Below are 21950 nucleotides of genomic sequence, written 5' to 3'. Positions count from 1 at the left end.
AGTATGTGCATAGATATTGTTTGATGGTCTCAATCATGCATGTGTATTTGTGATTAAATTGCAGCATCCTCATACAGGCTTTTTATCTGTCAAGAACAGGATATCATTAAATGCAGAGCTACTCCAAATCTACAAGAACTTCAAAGAATTTTTATCTGCATCAAGTTTTGAAGCTGGATTAAAAATTCCTCAGTGAGCTGCACTACAACTGACCCAAGTATGCAAAATGTCAGGCTAAGCTATGTTTAAAAAAACCCATAATTTCGCTTTGCACTGCCCCAGTGCAGATTGTTTAAATGGTGCAATCTGTTACATCTGTGAATACAATTAGTTTCCATGATTCTGTTTCTAGGAATTGCTGTTGGGATGTCTTGGATGTCCTGTATTTGTGCAGGTGGGCTGTTGGGAAGGCTCAGTGTCATCCTGCTGTCACACGTGGGTATAAATGAACTTACAGCACCCTGGAGCTGTGCCTGGCTCCTGGATGCCCAGAAATCTTGGAGAAAGGGACAGAATCTTAAATTCAGTGTTAGCTCCAAGGGAAAAAGATGTGTTAGGAGAAGTGTGGACATATGGTTGCCCCAGTGTGTGAATAGCGTGGGCATGTTTGATGTGGCTGAGTAACACCTTTCTCTTGGCCAGAAGGGAATCAATGTTTTAAAAATCATTGTTTCCTGTTCCTGTTGAGTGCCCAGACATGTGGGATTGTGTTGGGAAACTGCTCCTGTGCATCAGATGCTTGCTTGAGCCACTATATTCAATTTCTCCTTCCCTTTAGGCATCTCCCTCCCCACTCCAGACCTTAAATTATTGCTGATGTCCAAGAGAGCAGCACACACAGACCCTGCAGACATTGCCCCTTCAGCGCAGTGAAAACTGACCTTCATGAACCTCTGTGTTCTGAGCTTTTTTTCTCTGGTTCTTAATAATTAGGGAGTTACAGAATCCTTTGGGTTGGAAAAGACCTGCACGATCGAGTCCGATTTTTGAGCAGGTAAAGAAGCCTTGGCTCATGCTAAGTTTATCTCCTCATAGGAATAGATTCACTGCTGACTCCCCTGCTGGCTGTGTCTATAAATAAAAGCAGCCAGAGGCTGTTCCAGGCTTGAGGCCAAGTGACACACAGAGTGGCCATGTCCCTGATGGCAGGGCTTGTCCTGTCTCTGAGCAGCACCAGGGTGAGCCTGAAGGATCCATCAGCCCATGGGAGGCTGCAGCAGCTGGTAAAGTGGAACAGGACTGAGGGATCCTCCACTCTGGGAATCACAGGGGCATTGAATGCCAAGGTCTGGGAGCTGCTGCTGTTGGTTTGGACCAAGATCCTCACAGCAAAACCACTGCTACAGCTTCCAAAGAGAGAATTAGAGTTGTGCTGCATCTCAGCAGGAGTTTTCATCCTACACCTGCCTCTGGGGGTTTGTGTACACCAGGGGCCTTCTTCCTTCAGCTGTTGGGCTGCTTCCCCATGGATAATGTGGGAGATCCTGCTGGAGTTTGATCCCCTAAGGTCTCATGCCACCTCTCATGGCTGAGCTTCCAGCTCTCTGAGAGAGCTCCCAGAGAACACTGAGGCTGCATTGCCTTCCCTCTGCCTTGGGATATCCAAAAGTAGATCTTTATTAGTGGATTAAGGCATCCAACACATGAATATTTCCAGTGGTCCAGAGGATTTTTTGCTATAACTTTTTGGTACAAATATCAGATTATTTAGGCTCTGGCCTGGCTGTGATGATCTGAAGGTGTTTGGTGAATTAGGTAAGGGAATTTCTTTTTCTTCTTCACAGGAGGCATTTTGTGCACAGACCTGCCTTCCTCCTGTGCTATATAAACTTGTAAAGGCTTGGCCATTGTAGATATGGGAAAACATCAACCTAGGAAAAAATTACCTACCTGTGATTGGCACCAGCAATAAATAACACCACTGAAGGCCTAATCACTGCTGCATGTGGCCTTTGTTCAAAAAACATGGCTCCCATGCTTGAGCTTCTTTCAGTATTTCTTTAATTGCTTCTGCTCAGGTTGCTCCCACATTTCATTTATTCAAGGCTAAGACAGCATAATGGTAATTGTATTTTTAGTTGTTTTATGCAGTTTTATTGTATTTTGTGTTCTCATTCAGCCTGCAGTAATTACTTTACTGTCCACAATGACTAAACATGCTGGCACAATGACAGAAATATCTTGGGCTGGCAGCATTTTCTGTGTATTCAGTTGCTCCTTCCAATTCAAGGTATATTTACCTGTAAGTGATGCTTTCAATCATGTAGTTTGTAGTCTTTGAAGTTCTCTACAAGCTTAAACTATTGGTGGTTTTGGTTGGGTTTTTTTTGATAACTTCATTGAAGTAAAATGTTTTAGCTGCCTGCTGAATTTATTTCCAGTGTGCAGTATCTGTAAAACACTAGCCATGCTTCAGAGGTGTCTGCTTTCATCACATCGAATAGTAACCAGTTTTCAAACAGGATTTCTGGATTTATTCCTTGTGGAACAGAGTTATGTGAAGATGCTCTGCCATCATTACATGATAAAAGGGGCAGTGCTAGTCCCTTTGCCTCCTGACACTCCCCATTAATTTCCTTTCCAGGGAATATGTACATTCCTCTCACATTGGCCGGGATACCTTGCTCGTTTATTCTTGGTCGGAAAATTAAAATAAAAATGCACTTGGCACATTTTGTGTCACAGCACAGATGTGGGTTTCCTTGTTGGTTTATTGTTTATTGCCCAGGAGGACTTTGATCTCACAAGCTGAAGATGATAAGCACATTTTATAGTTTGTGGGTTGCTCTCAGAGGCTCATTCCAGTCTTGTTCTTGGTGAAGCATTTGTCAGGATAACAACAAACCTGTGAGATGGCAAATGAAATGGTTCTTTGCTAGTGTTCTATATGAGAAGCAACCATCTGGTTTTGCCTTGAGGTGGATATTTCTCCTGCAGTGCCCATGGCTCTCTCCAGAGCTCTGGTTTTCACCGTGGCTGGCTGGGTTGTGTTCCTCTCTCTCGATGCACAACGTGAGTATTGTTATGTTTATAAATGCCTGACTATTTTACTGCTTTTATTGAAATGCAACAAATTAAATTTATTAAATTCATACAAATCACAAGCCTACAAGTTTCAAATACTTTGATTTGTTGATAAAATAATTTCTAAACAAGCAATCTTGGTGCCCTTGGAAGTGGTGTTTGGGCTTTCAGGGACTGAGTGATGGACCGGTGAAGACCATGCTCTTGTATATACAAGGGTTTTTACAAGTTTTCTTTAACTTTGGGGGGTTTGATCATTTTATATCTGCAGCAGTCTATAATTTAAGTACCTAGGCTGAAGCTCAGTCGGAGGATGGAAAATTTTAAAGTTGGAATCAGTTGCATTCCTTGCTGCTGCTGCTCAGCTAAATTAGATTGGAGTAGTTACCATTGTTACTTCTGCTGTTCACAGTTGTAAGTGCTTCACTAAAAGTTTCACTTCTGTTTGATGTATTGAGGCTTCCTTCAAGCAAAAACTGCCAGATTTTTCTCTTTTTCACTGCTCCAGAGCTGAGGCTTTAGCATACTCAGAGATGGAGGTGATGAATTAAACCTAAACCCAGCAGCTGCTGCCTGCAAATAGTCATTAGGATTCTATTCAGTGACTTGTGTAGAAATCTGCTCACTTATAAATGAGATCACATAAAGTGAGGCAGATATGAAGGCCGGGGGAAAATAGCCCAACACTTGTTTATACCAAATGTCCCTCTGAGTATCCAAAAGGAAGGCAAGGATAAGGAGTAGGGACATTCTTAGCATTGGTGCAAACCACAAGAGCTGCACAGGTATCTGTAAGTGCATGGGTTGCACTCTGGAAGCTTTGCTGCTGAGTTCTAGTCAGGGAAAAGGGGAAAGTTTTGGTCAATTTTTTGATTTTTGTGTGTATGGTTTGTAGATCTTAATGATGAAAACAAAAAGTTTGTCACTTCTGTCACACAGAGAAAATGTGGAGAGGTGACTGAGGTACAAGAAGCCACTTAGGAAAGCCACTTCTCATGAAAAAGAAAATACTCCCAAAGGGCTTCTTCTCTAAAAGTTAAAGGAGAGTAAATTGTAGGTAAAAAGCTCCAGGATTCTTGCTGCCATTTCTGTGGGGAGTAGCTTTATGTTTGTGGTTGCCTGGGGAGCAGAAAACAATTCCAGGGCCAAGGTCCAAGAGTTGTTTCGATTACGATTTCCACAAATGGTTCATCAGGACACCGTTGAGCAGTGAGTCACTCCTGTCAGGCAGTAAAGTCCTAGATTGGCTCCAGGACACCAATGTTTGCCTACTCCCTTCAGATATTGCTTTAAACCCTTCAGATATTGCTTTAAACCCTTCAAGGTGCCACCATGATAAATATCTGGGCTGTTGTGTGCATCTGGGTTTACATAGCATCAGCTTATTTACCTTCTTCTATTTCTGGACACAGTCCCTCTATGTTCTTTGTACATGACATTTCTGTTTCTTTTTAGAAATCACCACTATCAACTGTGATGTACCACCCAGGCCACTGGAGCTCTCAAGCTTTTTGGATGAATATACAGGTAAAATCAGGGTTCTAACCTAGAGTTGTCTGATCTCCTCCCAAATGCACTTTATTGCCTCATGTAGCCAGTCTGTTTTATTAATTGATTTACAGCAGTGTCCGTGGCTGGATGCAGCAGCTGCCTACATGAAACTGTGGCAGTCTCTACATTTTACTGTGAAATAAATAAATATAGTGGAATAAATAAATATAACCCCCCAAATTCCCTGATCCAAGGATTTCATTGTCTGAATAGTCACATCAGGCAATGGGAAAGAAAAGGAGTACAGAAAATGTTCTCAGTTCACCTTGTCCAGCCAGTATTTGATGTCCTTAATGGATACCCAGCAGTTTTACAAGGCAAAGCATGAAGTTATGGCCAAAGGTTTCCCTTTGGAATTTGTCATAACCCTTGGGATCTCATGCTGGCTGTCTACAGGCAAACTTCACTGCTTCTGGCTTTCAACAATATACAGATAACAAACATGATCCACAACAGTGATTTTTTTTTTATATAATCACTATTGAAACATTCCTTTTTGAGCTGTGGAAGCTTAGCTGCTGTGTCTGACTCCTGCATGGAGTTAGAAAGGAGGATAACTGCATTTCACTCTGATTCCATTCGATTTTTAATCAGCCAGCAAGAACTCTGGCCCTCTGTGTGCATTGTATGTGTGAATGAATCTGCTGGCATATCTGATGAATAAGCAAGAGGGCTATTCAGCTTTAATTTTCCCCCATTACTTCTTTTTATTTGGCTTTCTTCTCTGGAGGGAATGCTGTTTCCTAGGCAGCTGCTTGACTCCTCTTGGCTGGATGTATCCAGCTCTGCTTGGAGCACTGGACAGCCTCTGGCAGCAGGCAAAGCTGGATTTGGTTTTCCTGGAGGTTTTTCAGCACTGCACCCAGCAGGGTGGCACCACACCGAGCTGTGCCCCTGAGACCCAGCCCTGCTCACTGTCAGCTCGCTGCCCTTTGTCCTCCCACACAAATAAAATCCAGATTCTCTGGGCTGCTGGCTGACAGCATTGCTGACACTCCCTGCTGCTGGGAGAAGATGAGGTTATATTCCTGAAACACCTGGAGACCCAGAGCACAGGGCTGTGCACGGAGGTCAGAGATGGGACTGTTGCAGAAAGCATTTGCTAACCTAAACTAGTAGTGATGGGGTACAGAACTAGTGGAGAAGGAAAAAACACAGCTGGGAAGTTTCCTGAAGTTCGTGGAAAATATTTGGGCCGTTCAGGAAAGACTTTGGGAAGGAGAAGAGATTATGGGTTTGTAATCCAGATAATGTGTTCCATGAGGAGATAAGTATGATTACATAAACACAAATGTCTTGGTGATGTGGCAATAAAGAGGGAACTTTCTTTAATAAAATTACCAGTAACACCGTGCTGGGTGGTTTAAAAGGATACATTTCCAAAGCAATTTCAAACAGATTTGGTATTTAACCAAACAAGCAGTGCACAGTCAGTCTAACAGGAATCCTGATCACTACAAATAACAAGTCGTCCTATTTTCAGGAGGATAGTTCCTAAATGCATGGTTGTGGAAATCTCATAAGAATCGATTTGAAGGTTGCAGCCTTTTGTGTTTGTGTCCTGTACAAACAGAAATACATGAAGGGAAAAGCCGCACACTTTCCACCTGAATCCACACTGGATTCTACTGCCTGATAGATGCAGCTAAAATATATGAGAGGCCCTTTTGTTTGGAAAAATACTGAAACTGGCCCCATGCAGCCCCTCAATGACTTTGGCTGACTTTGATTGCATTTTCACCGTAAACATTGGGAAAAAAAAGTTTTGCAGAAAAGCCATTTTCAAAAAACAAAAGGTGGAAATTTAGGTGTAAGTTATGCCAAGCTTTTTCGTTTTGGATATATCCTGTGTATATATTGGAAAAATTTGATTTATGTGGTTTTAAAAATGCATTAATACACTTGTGCAGGGTACTCAAGGGAACTTTAACAAATCTTACAATTCAGCTAAAAATGCCAAAATGATATTAAATGCAACCAAAATTCACCAGTAATCAAGTTATCAATACACATGAAATGAACCCATAGATTTCTTTTCCATAAAGCAATCTGATTTTGTTCCATTTTCTCTTACAGGTGTTATAGAATGGATTACAGATATCCCACCCAATGTGCGTCTGACATTACAAGAATTTGTATTCCCTGAACACTTGGATTATGTAGAGCTGATAACTGATTCTCAATCTAGCAATGCAACAGTGAGAACCAAAAAGCCACTGGATGTTGAGGCTCTTGAGGTATAATTTTTACTGCATATAAAACCTAGAGAGAAAAGTTTTCTTGACAATTGAAAAAGAAATAGTTTATTTTTATATATAGTTTATTATTTATATATACATGCAAAAATTTATTATATATACAAAATATTTTGTTATATTTTATTTTAATAGGTATTTACTTTTATTTTTATTTATGTGTTCTTTATTTTATTATATACACAACATATTTATTATACAAGTTTATTTTTATATATACAAAATTTATAATGCAAGTGCTATTTCAGAGTAGCACTGATTTGTTTTGGACACTGCCATCTCAGAGCAGCACTGTACCTGACACACCTGGACCAGGCATGTTGTAAAAACCACTGAGAATTAAAAACACTGTTTCAAACAGTGTTTGTAATGGATGAAAACGTACTTTTGAATTTATTTTTTTTTATATTTTTTACATTTGCATTTGTCATTTGGATATCTCCCAAATGGATTAAAACACTTTTTCTGCTTCTTGCACATGTTCTTCTGTAGTCTCTGTCAACTTTTATTGGGGAAGAACAGTCAGGTACAGGGGGATGGTAAGATGTGGATAGGTGGGTATCAGTAGTAGGGGAATGGCAGTCCAATAAACCTTACAATATACAGCAAAGCAATTACAAAGTGTTAATTTTAAGCAGAGTGTTTTGGTACAGCACACCTGAGGATTCAAGTACTAGAAGTAATTTTCTATAATTTTGGCAAAAATTATCTTTGCTAATCATATTATTAGTTCATCAATTATATTATTTATTGGCTTGTCTGTTCAATTTTAGGGTGATATAGTCTGGTATGCTATTGTTTGCCAAAGGATTGGAACAGTGAGTACAAACCATGCTTTATCAACTGTATTTATTGTCTAATTTAATGCAAATGATTATTTTCTGCAATAGTATTTAATTGAAAGCTATGGTGCAGGGAGTTCAGAGTACCTTGTAGAAGATTTCCTGTTGAAGTCTACTGGTTGAAAGGAGTGTTTTTGTTCACAGAAAATGAAGGTAAACTTCAAAAAGTTAATTTTAAGAATGGTAGTCTGATTCTAAATGGTAGTTTAATGAAAGGGTGTATTTTTGAGGATCTCATTCTAGATGAAATTAATGTTAGCAGAGTGCTGCCACCTCACTGTTGTCATTTCTTCCACTGCCAAGACTGATCAGATAGAGAACGGCCGGAATGTAAAACTGATAGATGTAAACGACAATGCTCCAGAATTTCAGCAAGCTAACTACAGTGCTTCAGTGTCAGAGGTGGGTTCTGGCAAATTCTGACACTTTTTTCCTGGGATATTTTTAAATTACTTTTTGGGGAGCTTCTAATGTGACCACAGTGAGGTTAGTTCCTCACGTGCACCCTTATGGGATTTATCCGCCACATTCTATGGGTGTGGAAAGGAAAGGCTGGGCTGCACATACAGCTGGGGGAATGGGGTGATGGAGAAACATTGCCAGCCAAAAATGGAGAAACAGTCCCAGCCAGAAATGGCAGCAGGAGGTGATTTGCTGAGCAGGTGGCACAACTTTCCTGCCCCAAGTTAGGAAGGATGTGGATGGGGGCTTGTGACTGAGTTCCTGATTTGATGACCGTTATTTCCCCTTAGGTAGCTGGAATTAATTCCATGGTTGTAAAAGTGGAAGCTCAGGATAAGGACTTTACACCAGAATTCAGCATCCTTACCTACAGTCTTTGGGTGAGTGCCCTTTGTCAGCTGGGAACTCTGAACACCAGTTTGAATTTCATAAATCCATAGCCTGGGGCCTGATCCCAGCGTGCTCCCTTGCACTGTGAAGATTAAAAATCTGCAAAACTTCCAAGAGACCTTTCAAGTTACACCACAGGATCAGCCTGGCAGGCAGTGAGGCCTGAATCTTGTTTCTTAACTTTTGTGGAATGATTTATGGCACTCTAGAACTACAGCTAAGGAACTCAGTGGTCCTTTGCAGTAGCAGGAGGGAGAGCTGTTCCCCCTCTTTTTAAAGTTTGTGTTGGATTTGCTGTCAGTCTCCAGTCCTCAAGATCCTCTCAACTAAATGTAGATATCTGCAGTGGAAATCTTCACATCTGAGCTTGTCTCTGCTCCTTTTATAGCTGGTGAAGGGAAGCTGATGCCATTCCCCCCTGATAAGATAAATCAGATAGAAATTCTGTGGGCACTGACAGGGCAGGCATGTGTGGAGGAGGATCAGCCTTTTTCTTTCTGTTGCTGGTGCTTGAGACATTCCTGCACCTTTATGAAAATAGTCCAATAGGAAAGGTGTAAAAAAAAGGAAAATAAAATTTCATCACCAATCATATAAAATATTTGATTTGTTCATTTAATAGGGCCCAAACTCTGATTACTTTTCGATAAGGGAAGGAGATGGAAACGTCATGGTGAAAAAACCACTGGATTACAACGAGGTCAACTTTTTCAATTTAACAGTCCAAGCAAAGGTATGGCACAAATTAAAAGAAGACTGAGACCCACAATAGTTCTACAATGATAATTCCTTTGTTTTATAGCATCCCAGTTTCTACAGATTTACAGCTTTGGGAGTTCCTAACCCAAATGTTATGTCTGTAGCTTGGTTTATACTGGAGACAAAGTAGCACATTGCTAATATTTCAGCCATTGTTTCCTCTCAAATCCCAGCTCAAGTTTTTCTGTATTTTTCTAAGTATAAATACTGTACATATTAATTCTCCACTAGTGTAACACTTATTCACCTATTCATTCTGCAGATCCCTCAAATTTTTGCTGCACCTTACCAGGTTTTTGTTTGTTTGTGTTTTGAGATTTGAGTATGTATTTGCTTTCATTTCCTTTTAGACCTGAAAATAAATAGTTTTGCTAGGATTATTGTGGTACCTAGCAAATAGTACAGCTGTAGCAAATGTTCTGTTCTATATTCTACGTGCCTGACAGAAAATGAGAAACTAAAGGAAGATTACCTGTGGATAGTTTTGTTCCTAGAACTGGATTAATCTGACAAACTGAGTGTTCTCAGGTTAAAAATGCTGCAAAATATATGTAATAATATTCTGCTGTATTTTCCACTGAGATACGGGGTTTTTTTCAAGAGCGTTGTTCTTATTTTTGTTCTTTCCCTTGGGATGCAGGAAAGATTTGGAAGCCAGAGTGCCACTGCCCCATTAATAATTAATGTGGAAGATTATGATACATTGAACCCCTATTTCAGTCAATTCACATACAATGGGAATATCACTGAAAACCAGGTAAAAGCTCTTCTCTGAATGCTGCTGTAAATAGGTTATCCTTATCCACAGGGTTTTTTTCCCAAGGATTCTTCTTCCCTGAGCAGTTTAAGATGGGTGGAGCTGCTTTCCTCTGTGCTGACCAGTGAAAAAGAAATCAGCTGTAGATCTCCAACTAGAGATAAACAGGCCATGTATTATTTGAAGCATAGAATTTTCTGTGATAGAAACACATCATTTTGGATTTTGGGGGAAAAAATTATAAAGAAGAAGAAAGAAAAGAAAAAAAAAAGCTCAAATTCCTGTTTTAACAGGGCTTTTAATGTAAAATTCAAAGGGCAACTGGCTGTCCATCAGTTCTGAAATTAGTTTTAATTAGTGTAATTTCTTCAAACAGCATTACAACCAGGTAAGCAAAAATAAGGATCTGAATGGTAATCCATGGTCTGTATTACTTTTTTAACTTCTTTTTTTTCTATATATAATAGAGATTTCTTACTGAAATGTATTTGTTTGACTCAGGTTTCTGTATGTATTCTGAAAAAAAAAAAAAACAGTATAGTTTTATCAGAGTAACCCACTAAAATTAAAAAGGTTCATTATTATCCCTATTTCTATGTCATTATCTTCCTGTTCAAGTATTTCAAATCACATATACTTTTAGTGTTAGACCTCCAGTGTTCCTTTTGTTAGAATTTCATCTCTAATTCTCTGAAAGGAATAATTTTAGCCCTTCTAAAATGTTTTCATCTTTTAAATTACTGTTTTTATATGGGCTGCAGTATAGACTTGTGTGTTGCTTTCCAGGAGAGGAGTGGAACTGAAATAGTCAATGTTCTAAACATAAATTCCATCTGTGACTGCAGCTTCATAATCTGGTGTTTCTTAAACACAGTGTATCCATCAAGAATCTTGGTCATCATTCTCCTCTATAAAGCACATCTGGCAAAGAGAGAATTTTTTTTCTGGATCACATTGGTTAAATACATGTTTCTTGTTTCTTTAATCAAAACTGTGACTTATCTAAGGAAAGATTTGAAGTTAATGTGTGGTTTTTTCTAAGATATTCAGGTTAATGTATGTTTTCTAGGTGGGTCCTCTGGATGTTTTCCCAGAGGTCTTGGCTCAGGATGGAGACAAAGGTATAAATGAAAAAATCATTTACAGCATCAAGCTGGGTAAGAGCCTCTATTTTCTTCTAGACATTGACACAGTAATTCAGGATGATTCATTTATCTGTTACTGGAGGGAATGATAAGGAAGTGCAGGGTCCATTCAAATGTGTGGAAGTGCCCACAGCTTCACTGCAGAGCTGCTCCACGAGCTAAATCAGATCTCAGCCATTATTGCAGAGTCCACCTACTTGTAAATGTTTGATTGTTCTTACCCTCCTTCCAAGGAACAAAAAACAATTCCTGATTTCAAGTGTAAGCCACTCTAGAGGCTTCAATTTGATCAAAGAATTTCCATTCAGGACCATCTAGAGAGAGAATTCCATGAGGAGCTGTTCCTCCTCCTAAAGAAATTGCCAGAAATTTATGAAATGCTTAATTTGAGACCCTTGAAGTGTGAGTGTATTTTCCAGGACTTGTTTTGAGGACAGAGTGTTTGAAAAGCAGCCTTTCATGTTCCTTTTTCCTGTGGCTGATAAGTTAACACTCATCCAAAGGGCAGACCTGACTTCCAGTTCTGGTTCATTCTCATTAACCCTTCCCAATTTTTCACTTTTCAGTGAACCCCCCAGCCTATTACAACAACTTTTCAATCAATGACGCTGGAGTGTTGGAAGTCAAGAGCCCAATTGACAGAGAAATATGTCCAAACCTTGTGGTGGGCATTCAGGTAAAGATTGTTTTGGTATTTTAGTCTCAATTTCAGAAAATAAAATGTGAATCCAAGTTGCTGCTAATAGCGTTTCTCATTGATATCAAGGCTCCATCCTGCCTTTCAAAAATCAAAATAAAATAAAAAGTAATTAATTTATAGATATGCAGTTGTCGTGTCCTTATGTTAAGCTTGTTGTTATCAGGGCATGGAATTTACAGCTGTAAACTCTGTTTTCTAGGCAGCTCAGCAAGACAAGATTTTCAAAACAGCTGATGCAGTAGTTGTGGTTACTATTGGAGATGAAAATGACAATCCTCCAGTACTGTCACAAACAAGTTATGATGTCTTTATTCCAGAAAATCTCCCAAATGGGATGGAAGTTCTTCAAATAACAGCTAATGACACAGATGAGGTAAAAAGATGATGGTTTTATGGCTGCTACAAGTGCTGCACTTCTGAAATATAATATAAAATGCATTTGTGTTATACAGCTATTGTGAATAGATTTTTTTTTTCTGACTGCCTAAACATGCTTAAACAAAGCAAACTTAGTTTTACTTCTTTAAGGGGTAGAGCACTGCAGACAAAGGATAAATTTTGTCTCTCTTTGGAACTCCTCTGGTTTGCATAAGGTCTGGAAGTGTGCAAGTACAAAATGAACACAAAGCTGCAAATCATTCTCAGCCTGTTCTTTCTTCCATATTGTTTGCCTCTCTCTCTCTTTTTAATTTTTGGGGTTTTTTGGAACTACAATCTCGATTAAACTGGAGATTTCATCTTCTCCATGTGGAAAAGAAGAAGAAAGCATCCTAAGGGAGTAGCTCAGTGGGTGTCTGTTTAATGACAAATGTTTCCTGTTTGCAGGGAGGCTTCCAGGGAACGCTCAGCCTCACTCCGGGTGACAGTGCCTTCCAGCTGAGTCCCACTGGGATCCTCACTGTGAGCAACTCCTCGCTGCTGGACAGGGAGAGAGTGTCCTCTATTCACCTACAGGTACTGACCCCAAACCTGCTCCTGCCCAGGGCTGCCTGAGGCCAGCAGGTGACACCTGATCTGTCCTGGCAGGAGGCTGAACCTTGAGTGGGGATCAGCAGCTCAACTGAAGGAACAAATCCAGACTTGGACAGCAATGTTATCTGGGGAAATACCACTGCTGATCCTCTTCCTTAGCTTGTAGTTCCCATTCGTCCTTTTTGCTGCTTCCACAACACTCCTTTGAACAGCACAGGCTCCTCACTGCATTGCTTTTGCAGGTCACTGCTAGAGATCATTTGCCACCCCACCTAAATGTGAGCTCTCCTATCAACATAGTGCTGCTGGATGAGAATGACAACAGCCCAACCTTTGCAGACACAACATACAGACGAGACATTTTCCCCAACATGACTGCAGGAATGGCCCTTCTTCAGGTACTAGAAATGCTGAGCAAAAATGGCATTTTTGTGTTAAATGCATGCATGAATCCTTGCTTAAACCTGTGAAGCAGATCTGTTGAGTAGGGAATCTTTTTGGATCAGCTCTCAGTTCAGAAACAATCCACCTCTCATTTCAGAGCTACTGATATTCCATAATCACCCTGTCCTGGATATTTTAATCACATCCCAGATCGGGGAATAAATTATAAAGGATTTTTATTCTGGTACTGTGCATCAGCCTCAACTCCACAAATATATGACAGAAAATAAGATTCTTGAATTTAGTTGTAAAGTGTTTAATAAAACCTGAATGTTGTTAGAGTCCAGGAACTCAAGGGCACAACATTTTTGAAAGGCTGCTGAATGCTGGAGCATTAGGGACAATTTTTGGATCCAATATTCCTTTTCTAACATAGTAAACCAGTTAACCAAATAAAACAGGAAATAGGAGTTGAGATCATACCCAGATGTGCAGGTTTCATGGCTCCTGATGAAATCTCTTAAACAATCTGCCTCCAGTGCCTTTGGAATTGTTATGAAACCAATTCTCTGAGATACAAACCTGGTGTAATTCTCATGAGCTCCACAGGAGCAGGATTTTGCTCATACTGCTGGAATGATTTCATGTGTGTGCATTTAGGAGCAAACTTTGTTACTGAGGTTTAACCCAGGAATTACATAGGAAGTGAACAGTCAAAGGTACAACCAAATACAACTGCAGCAATGTTTACCTGGTTTTCCTGTAATTCTAAAATGGGAGAAAATTTGATGAAAGCACAGAACCCAGAGGAAAAGAAATAATTTTTTTCTCCAGGTTACTGCTTCTGATCCAGATGATGGTATAAATGGAGAGATAAGCTTCCTCTTAGCTGGTGGCAATGAAGATGGACACTTTGAACTGGATACATCCACAGGGCAAATCAGTTTAAAAACAGTAATCCCATTAAAAAATGACGAGCGTAAGAAGTTTGTCTTGTGGATAACAGCTACTGATGGTAAGAGAGGATTTTAGTACTGCTCACCACAGCTATTCCATGTGATGAGTTTTGGTTTTGTTTGATTTTTTTCCTTGAAAGAATGCTAAGTTCACAGGCTTTGTTCAAATAATACCATATATTTTATCTGCTCTTGTTTGTTGAAGGTAAGAAAGTGTCTTATTTATCCAAAGAAGTTGCTGCATCTCTGGTAAAATTGTTCCTGCTGAGGGCATTATGGTAAAACTGTTTTCTTTATGGCTGTGGGAAGAACATGTGAAATAACACATATATATGTGTGTGTGTGTGTATATACATATCACATTCACATTATATAATAATATATAAAATAATTTTATATAATTATTTATGTAATTTATGTATTTATATATATATATATAAAATCACATCTTTCTTTAACTTACTGACTGGTGTTGCACAGCATAGGAAGCAGAGATTTGGGCAGAAGTCAGAAATTTATATCTCTCTCAACAGTCAATAAAGAGTAAAAGGAGAGTAAAATATGCTGAGTAATTTGGTCATTATTTGCACATCCTTGTGGGTAAACTGGAGATGCCAAGTCCATTTTTTAGCATTTCATTATCCATAGTTATTGGGGGTTTCTTTGTTTTAAAAGAATAACAGAGAATTCAGTGAACATTCATGACCTGAATAAGGGCAGAAATAAATCTAACTTAGGAATGGCATCCCACTCTTGGTATAATGGGCATACAAAGTGGTTTTCAGCCTTGTGATTTTAACATTAGTTGGTCAATATGAGCTCTGTGTCTTCAAATGTAGGATCACATGGATAAAATGTGGGGAATATGGGTACAAAAGGGATTGTTCAGTCCATCCTTTGTCTGTGGTCTTGGTGAGAACCTCTGAGGCACTACCATAACAGCAGCACCAAGGATTAAGTATTAAAAAAAAGTACCCATAGAAAAGTGTATTTTTGCAGGGATCAGTAGGTATTTTGTGCATCTGCTGAGAAATTGTTTCCTTTTCCTTGCAGGTGGGATCATTCCAAGGAGTTCATCAGTGCCAGTAGAAATCAATGCATTTGGAGATTCCAGACCACAGTTTACTCAGAAAACATACAATGTGTCTGTGGAAGAGGAGCTGGCTCCTCCTGTTGAAGTAGCACAAGTAAGACAAACTCTATTCTGTCTCTGTACAGGACAGGGCAGCTCTAAGAAAATCCTAATTTTGTAACAGATGTGCTCTGAATGTCCAAATCTCCCTGAGTTATGGAGAATTAGATATGTGTGTCCTACATAACAAGCTTCACATGCAGTACATCCCTCAGATGAAGCTTATCACCCACAAAGGTGGGTTTGTTTCCAGGTAAACTTTTGCAAATATTTAAACAGCATCTGCTACCATTTAGCATTAAAAAAAACCCAGAGCAACTCTCCAAACCAAATAAAATGCACTCCTGAATTGCTTGAGAAAATAAACTTTTGTGCATAACCCTCTGCTAACTAAAGCTTTAAAGGGTTTAGTGCCTCAAAGCTTGGGATAGGCAATATTCCCTCATCTCTTGGTCATAAACCGAAAACCCTGTACCATGATATGAGAATTCCCATCAGAGGAATGCCATAAAGGCATTTTCAAAGAATGCTCTGGAACTTGCTCTTCATTTTGATCCAAAAATCTGCTCAGGCAAGCAGAGCACCAGAATGCACCATGATAATTCCTCCTTGGATGAAGGTCTGAACACACATGGGAGGTTTCATAGCAAAGCAGTGAGAAGGTAATGTGTTTTAGTGTTTTGATTTATAGACATCTTGAGTTAATTTCCCCTCTTTTTTCCTGTAAAGAAAGGCAGAACCAAAGGTTAAAGTGCAGTCTGTTATTTTTATTCTGTGTTATACATACTCACATTTTAATAAAAGGCAGTCCTCTCTACATTTTAATGTATATTGAGGCTTGATCGTTACTTCTTTTAAAGAATCTGGGAAGTTTACAAGTACCTGAATGAAAATTCATTAAAAGAATAAAAATGAGGATACAGTATCAACCGTAAGTTGATATCAGTCCACAATATCAACCATGAAATGAGTCTGGATGTAGTTAAAACAGCTATTCTTTTTTAGGCAGTGCTTTATGTGTTTTATTTCATTTATTGATGACATGCTGTATCTTACACAGGTCCAGTATGATGCTTTAAATCCCCACATAGTTGAGTTTCAGATGCTGACGGAATCTGATTCATTTGCCATCGAGAAGGGAGTCATCTCAACCAAAATCAGACTGGACTACGAATCCCAGAAAAGTTACACTCTCAATATTTCCCTGTCAGATGGAAGCACTGCTGACTATGCCACGGTGTTTATCAGAGTTACAGATGTCAATGACAACAGCCCTGTGTTTGGTGCAACCAACAGCACCATTGCCATCATGGAGAACACGACAGTGGGGACCACCGTCACCAGCGTGTCAGCCACAGACGTGGATGAGGGCTTCAATGGATTAGTGGTTTATTCCCTGAAGGGTGGAGAAGGTAAAATGGATATTAACAGTTCAGGATTCATTTTCCTGCAAAAGGTGCTGGACAGAGAAGAACAAGACTTGTACAATTTAACTGTGATTGCCAGTGACCAAGGCCAACCCGCGCGATCTACAGCGCTCAAGCTGACCGTCGTCGTCGATGACGACAACGACAACGCCCCGCTCTTCTCATCAGACAGGTATGAAGTGAAGGTCCCTGAAAACCAGGAGCTGGGCAGTGTCCTGCTGACACTGTCTGCTACAGACAGGGATGCTGGGGCCAACGCCCTCGTGACGTACCGAATCACCGAGCAGCGACCTCAGAACTACTCCGCGGTGTTCCTTGTCGACTCCAGCACGGGCCAGCTCAGCCTGAGCCAGCTGCTGGACTATGAAACCACACAGGAATTTGAAGTGAAAGTGCAGGCATCAGATGGAGGTCAGCCAGCTCTGAGCAATGAAACATGCGTAGTTGTTCTTGTACAAGATGTCAATGATAACCCACCAGAATTCAGTCAGGCAGCTTATGATGTATCTGTGTTTGAAAACCACCTGAAGGGGAGTCCTGTCTACACATTCAGTGTTGCTGACAAGGACGAGGTAGGTGCCACATTAATCTCATCCTGATAAATCAAAATGACATGTTTTTCTCTGTTAACCTCCAAACAAGCATAGTAAGAGATGGGCAAAAGGAGATTTCTTAAATGGTTGGCACTAAGTATGTTTTGCTTCATGAAAACTTTGCTTTTTCTGGAGCCAGCAGTAAACCTTCCCAACTCAAGGAAGTTAGGACTTTGTACAAAATAGTTTAGTGGCTGTATCAGAGAAGATGGGAAGAGCTTCTCTCCCGCTGCATATGTGACCCAGGACAGGAGGTGGTGTTTGCCTCTGCTAATGTGCGTATGAGATGCATGTGTCACACCAGACAGAGAATAAATTATATATTATTATACCAAACAGAGAATTTATTATATATTATTACACCAATTACAGCTTCTGATTGAATGTTGCTTGATAAACTAAACTTGATGAATTTACCTGCAGTCTCAGCTTAGAGCAAGAGCAATTTGTAACGCTGATAGAGTTGTTTCTTCTATAATAGGAAATGACAAAATTTCCCTCTGCTTTATAATGAGTGGTTTCTTTCTCCCCTTGTTTTATAAAGGCATTTTGCGTGTAGCTGTGGCACTGGGGAGGTGCTTTGGTGGAAGAGATTTTTGATTTGCAATATTAATATTATTCTTGCTCACGTCAGTTTTAGAGCAGCATAAATGCTCGGTTCATACTCCACTGAACTGTTTTGCTGCCCTTTCCATCACAGGGATAAGTCCTGGAGAGCTTTAGGGAGAGAGGATATTTAGGACCCAAACAAGGAAGCCCATAAGTGCTTCCACGCACCCAGTTCCTGTTTGACAAAGAAGTCTATTCCAATAGCTCAGGGTGCAGGATTTCATTTATTAAACGTGGCAAATCACTTGTACTTCTGTAATGAGAAGTCTTAGAAAAAGGTCAGGTATTAGTATTAATAAGATTATTTAGATCTTAATAATTTTAAATTACATGAACAATGTTTTCTTTTTAGGCTGGCTTTTCTCAGGGATACTTTGTTCTCAGCAGCACTTCATTTACTGTGGATTTCCCTGGAACACTCTCATTAAGGAATGACACAGAACTGGACAGGGAGACTACACCTGCATTCACCTTACAAGTAAATTTGGGGAGAGACTCTGCAGCTTTGGTCATCTCTACTTCATTCCCTTGAATATCTTTTTATATCTTTATAACCCCTTTCTATATCTTTGTAAGAGGTTAAAAATGATAACACAGTCAACTAAAATTACTTTTTTTTTCTTACTTTGTCAGGTATGGGCAGTCGATAATATAACAAATGGGCTCAATTCAAGTGCCTTGTTCCACATCACTGTTCTGGATGTCAATGATAACAACCCTGAGTTTCAGAATGTGCCATACAGTTTTGAGGCTCTGGAAGGGGAATACACCTTGAATAATGCCACTAGAGTTGGGCATGTGACTGCTACTGATTTGGATGAGGGAGAGAATGCACGAATTACTTATTACCTGTCAGCTGAGGATGGGGATAACCCATACAGCATCCAGCAGGTAAGGCTTTGGGTATGCTGAAAGCAAGACTTAGATCCTGCTGTTCATGAAGTGACTTGGCATAGTAAGATACATCAGGTAAAAAAGAGCAGGCAGTACCATTCTAGTGCACATCACAGCCAGCATGTGCCCTGTAGGCTGGAAATCTACGTTGATATTCAAAAAAACAAGACATTCTTGGAATGTGAAGTAGCCCAAAGGAGAATAGATTATTTCAATCCCTCATCCCTTCTGAGAATTCAGTGTACAAGAGTTCTCCAAATGATGTGTGCATTGAACCCCTGCCTTCTCTAGGATGGAACCATTTTGGTTACTGGCTCTGTGGACCGAGAAAGCAAAGACAAGTATGATCTGCTCCTGCTGGCCTCTGATAACGGAGTGCCTCAGAGGCAGGTAAGGAGTCGCAGGTTGTGATTTACCATTGCTGCCTTTGATTTGTACACCTAAGTGCCTGTGCACTCTCTGAATCATGCTTGTCTCCTGCCACACCCCAGAACTTCACTCACGTCAGCATCAGGGTGTTGGATGTGAATGACAACCCCCCTGAGTTCACAAGGGCACAGTACTCAGCCAGCATCCCTGTGGCAGCAGCAAAGGAGGGCCAGGCTGTGCTGGCAGTGTCTGCCACCGACCCCGACCTTGGCAACAACGCTCTCGTTTCATACAGGTACTCTGCTGTCAGGTTAATGATTCACCTCTGTGACAGACACAGAAAGGGACTTTGATTGGTCTTGGGAAGGATAAGATCTCTTCATAAATATTTTACAAGTGCTATAATTGGTTATGGTTTCTATACTTAGGCAGAAGGACAGTCATTGAGTGTTTTAGAGCTTGTCACATCATGATTATGTCATAAGAGGGCGCAACCAAATGATAAACTGGCAATAAAAACCCACAGCCAAGATTTGGTTCAGTTTCTGAATTTCCAACATTTGGTTCAGTTTCTGAAATTCTGAACAACACATTGGAGTGTCTGGGGTCTGGGTAGGAAGTAAATGAATCTCTTATTCTTTTTGCATATCTTTTGTTTGCTGGGAGGAGGAGATAAGAAAATAACTTCCTTAATGTGCTATGCATAGAAAGACATTTCTGTGAGCCCTAAATAATGGAAAATACCAGGATACCTTGACATGAAAAGCATAGATTGAGAAGGACAAATGAACGATCAGTGAACTTGTGGATGTTTAGAACTACTGCCTTGGAAGAGGTTATTTTTAACTATGGGATAGCATTCTACCTAAACCACATCACTTGTGAGCAATCCAGCTTTCTGTGAGAGGTCATAGAAGGCCAGGAATTAGCAGGTCTTCAGATGAATGTCCCTTGGGCTTCTCCCACTGCTGAACATGCAGCTGAGTGTGCAGGATCTGCCTTCCCCTGGTGGGAGCATCAAAGCCTTGGGGTGTAATGGGAACTGAAGGCATGAATGCTGCACATTTTCATCATGGAAGACTTACTTGGAAATAAAAGGCCAATATATTTTAGGCTAAAGACAGAAATTAATAGCTGTTCTTTAGAAAGAGGCAAATATTGTCTGCTGAGTGCTCCTTGCAGAGGTAGCACTGAGTAGATGGCACTTCCAAGGTCATTAATATGAATGCTCTCCTGATTGCTCCTTGCTCAGCCTCCTGAACCATTCTGATGATTTCCATATAAATAATGGCACTGGAGAAATCTCTCTCAGCAATAACCTGGAGCACATCACAGCTGACACAGCTGTGACATTGACAGTTGTTGCCACTGACCACGGAGTTCCTCAGCTTACCTCAAGTGGTATACCATCTTTTTTACCATCTTTTTTACCCTTTTGTCTTTTCCCACATAAACATAACCCTTGCAAACATTTAGATTTTAAATTAATCCAACTGCCATCAATCAAACTGAATCTAGCAAAAAAAAGAGTTACATTTGAACAATGATGAATATTTGCTTTTTACCTTTTGATCTCCTTCATGCTGATCATATTAACAGAAAGCTTGGTTTTAGTAACCCTGGTTAGAAATAATTCTTTAAAATTCATTTATTGCAGCTGTACTTATGGTACAAACCCCAAGACTTCACAGCTGTAGTCTGTACTCTAAAAAAAGTATTCAAATAATATTGTTGACGTGTTTATTTTTCTGTTGTCCTTTATCTTCCTAAAATTAGAAACATTTAAACAATCAAAAGTTGACAAATCACCCTCAACTGAGTTTCTGTTCCTCAAAAAATATTTAATCATGTAGTAATTTTTGTAAGTGTTTCATGTGTTTTTTGGAGGTTAACTTTGATTTATCATGAACAGGAGAAAAAAATTATTTTCTTAAAATAGGACAAGTGGTCACAAAAGGAATTGCACTCGTGGCTTTATGTACATCCCTCCTCTCTTGTTACACAGTAATTAAGGGTCAGGTTTTCAAGGAGTGTGAAATTCCTGCACATCCCATTAGCTTCAGACTGGTGATCCTTGCACTCCTGTCAGGCTGAAGCAACACTTCTGTAATCAGGGAAGTGCAATTATTCTGGAAAATCAATTAGGTGCAAAAGCATCACGTTTTGTGTTACATATTAATCCTTATTACTATTGGTTTCTTTTTTCTTATCATTTCCCTTTCCTGTGTGATAATTTCTATCAGTTTCTACTGGTTCCTCAAGAGCCTAAGGAAACGGATGATGATGATTCCAGCAGTGACTCCACTATTTTAATTTGTTTTCTCTCCTCAGCCTCTGTTACTCTCTACTTGCTGGTAGATGACTCCAGCTTTGGGCTGACTTTTGAGAGCTCCAGCTACGAGTTCAGCATTGAGGAGGACAAAGCTCCAGGGAGTGCAGTGGGCTCAGTGAAGGCTCTGAGTGGCAGCATTGCTGTGCAGGTCCAGTACTCCCTGAAATCCCACTGGGACAAGTTCTCCATCGGGGACCAAGGGGACATCGTGGCCCTGGTGAGGCTGGACAGGGAGCAGGGAGACCTGTACAGCATCCTGGTGCAAGCTGTGGATTCCCTGGTGCCACCCAACACAGCTGCTGCTTTGGTATGGAATATGCAGTTAAAAATATTTTTTATCAAGCAATATGAAATATATTTTAAAAATATTAACAGTCAAGCAAAATCCAGATAAGTG

The 21950-nt window shown here is 40.0% G+C and overlaps 1 protein-coding gene across 1 annotated transcript in view; it reads left to right on the top strand.

Moving 5' to 3' along the window:
- The first annotated feature begins 110 nt into the window (after nt 1-110).
- Nucleotides 111-21950, top strand: part of LOC102062007 (protocadherin Fat 4) — a 40493-nt gene continuing 18653 nt past the window's right edge. Inside the window, exons 1-21 of the mRNA XM_074536635.1 lie at nt 111-4551; nt 6652-6812; nt 7604-7648; nt 7976-8074; nt 8425-8514; nt 9147-9257; nt 9924-10040; nt 11110-11197; nt 11752-11861; nt 12085-12258; nt 12711-12839; nt 13100-13255; nt 14076-14256; nt 15251-15384; nt 16390-17328; nt 18311-18436; nt 18592-18849; nt 19144-19242; nt 19344-19516; nt 20474-20622; nt 21553-21860. Of these exons, the coding sequence (XP_074392736.1) occupies nt 8443-8514; nt 9147-9257; nt 9924-10040; nt 11110-11197; nt 11752-11861; nt 12085-12258; nt 12711-12839; nt 13100-13255; nt 14076-14256; nt 15251-15384; nt 16390-17328; nt 18311-18436; nt 18592-18849; nt 19144-19242; nt 19344-19516; nt 20474-20622; nt 21553-21860 (3324 nt within the window). The 5' untranslated portion in view covers nt 111-4551; nt 6652-6812; nt 7604-7648; nt 7976-8074; nt 8425-8442. The remainder of the gene's footprint in view (nt 4552-6651; nt 6813-7603; nt 7649-7975; nt 8075-8424; nt 8515-9146; nt 9258-9923; nt 10041-11109; nt 11198-11751; nt 11862-12084; nt 12259-12710; nt 12840-13099; nt 13256-14075; nt 14257-15250; nt 15385-16389; nt 17329-18310; nt 18437-18591; nt 18850-19143; nt 19243-19343; nt 19517-20473; nt 20623-21552; nt 21861-21950) is intronic.

The sequence above is a fragment of the Zonotrichia albicollis genome, chromosome 3 (genome assembly GCF_047830755.1).
Source record: "Zonotrichia albicollis isolate bZonAlb1 chromosome 3, bZonAlb1.hap1, whole genome shotgun sequence".
In the NCBI taxonomy this organism is placed as follows: Eukaryota; Metazoa; Chordata; class Aves; order Passeriformes; family Passerellidae; genus Zonotrichia; species Zonotrichia albicollis.
Note: the sequence above shows the minus strand (reverse complement) of the source record. Positions and strands in the feature narration are given on the sequence as shown.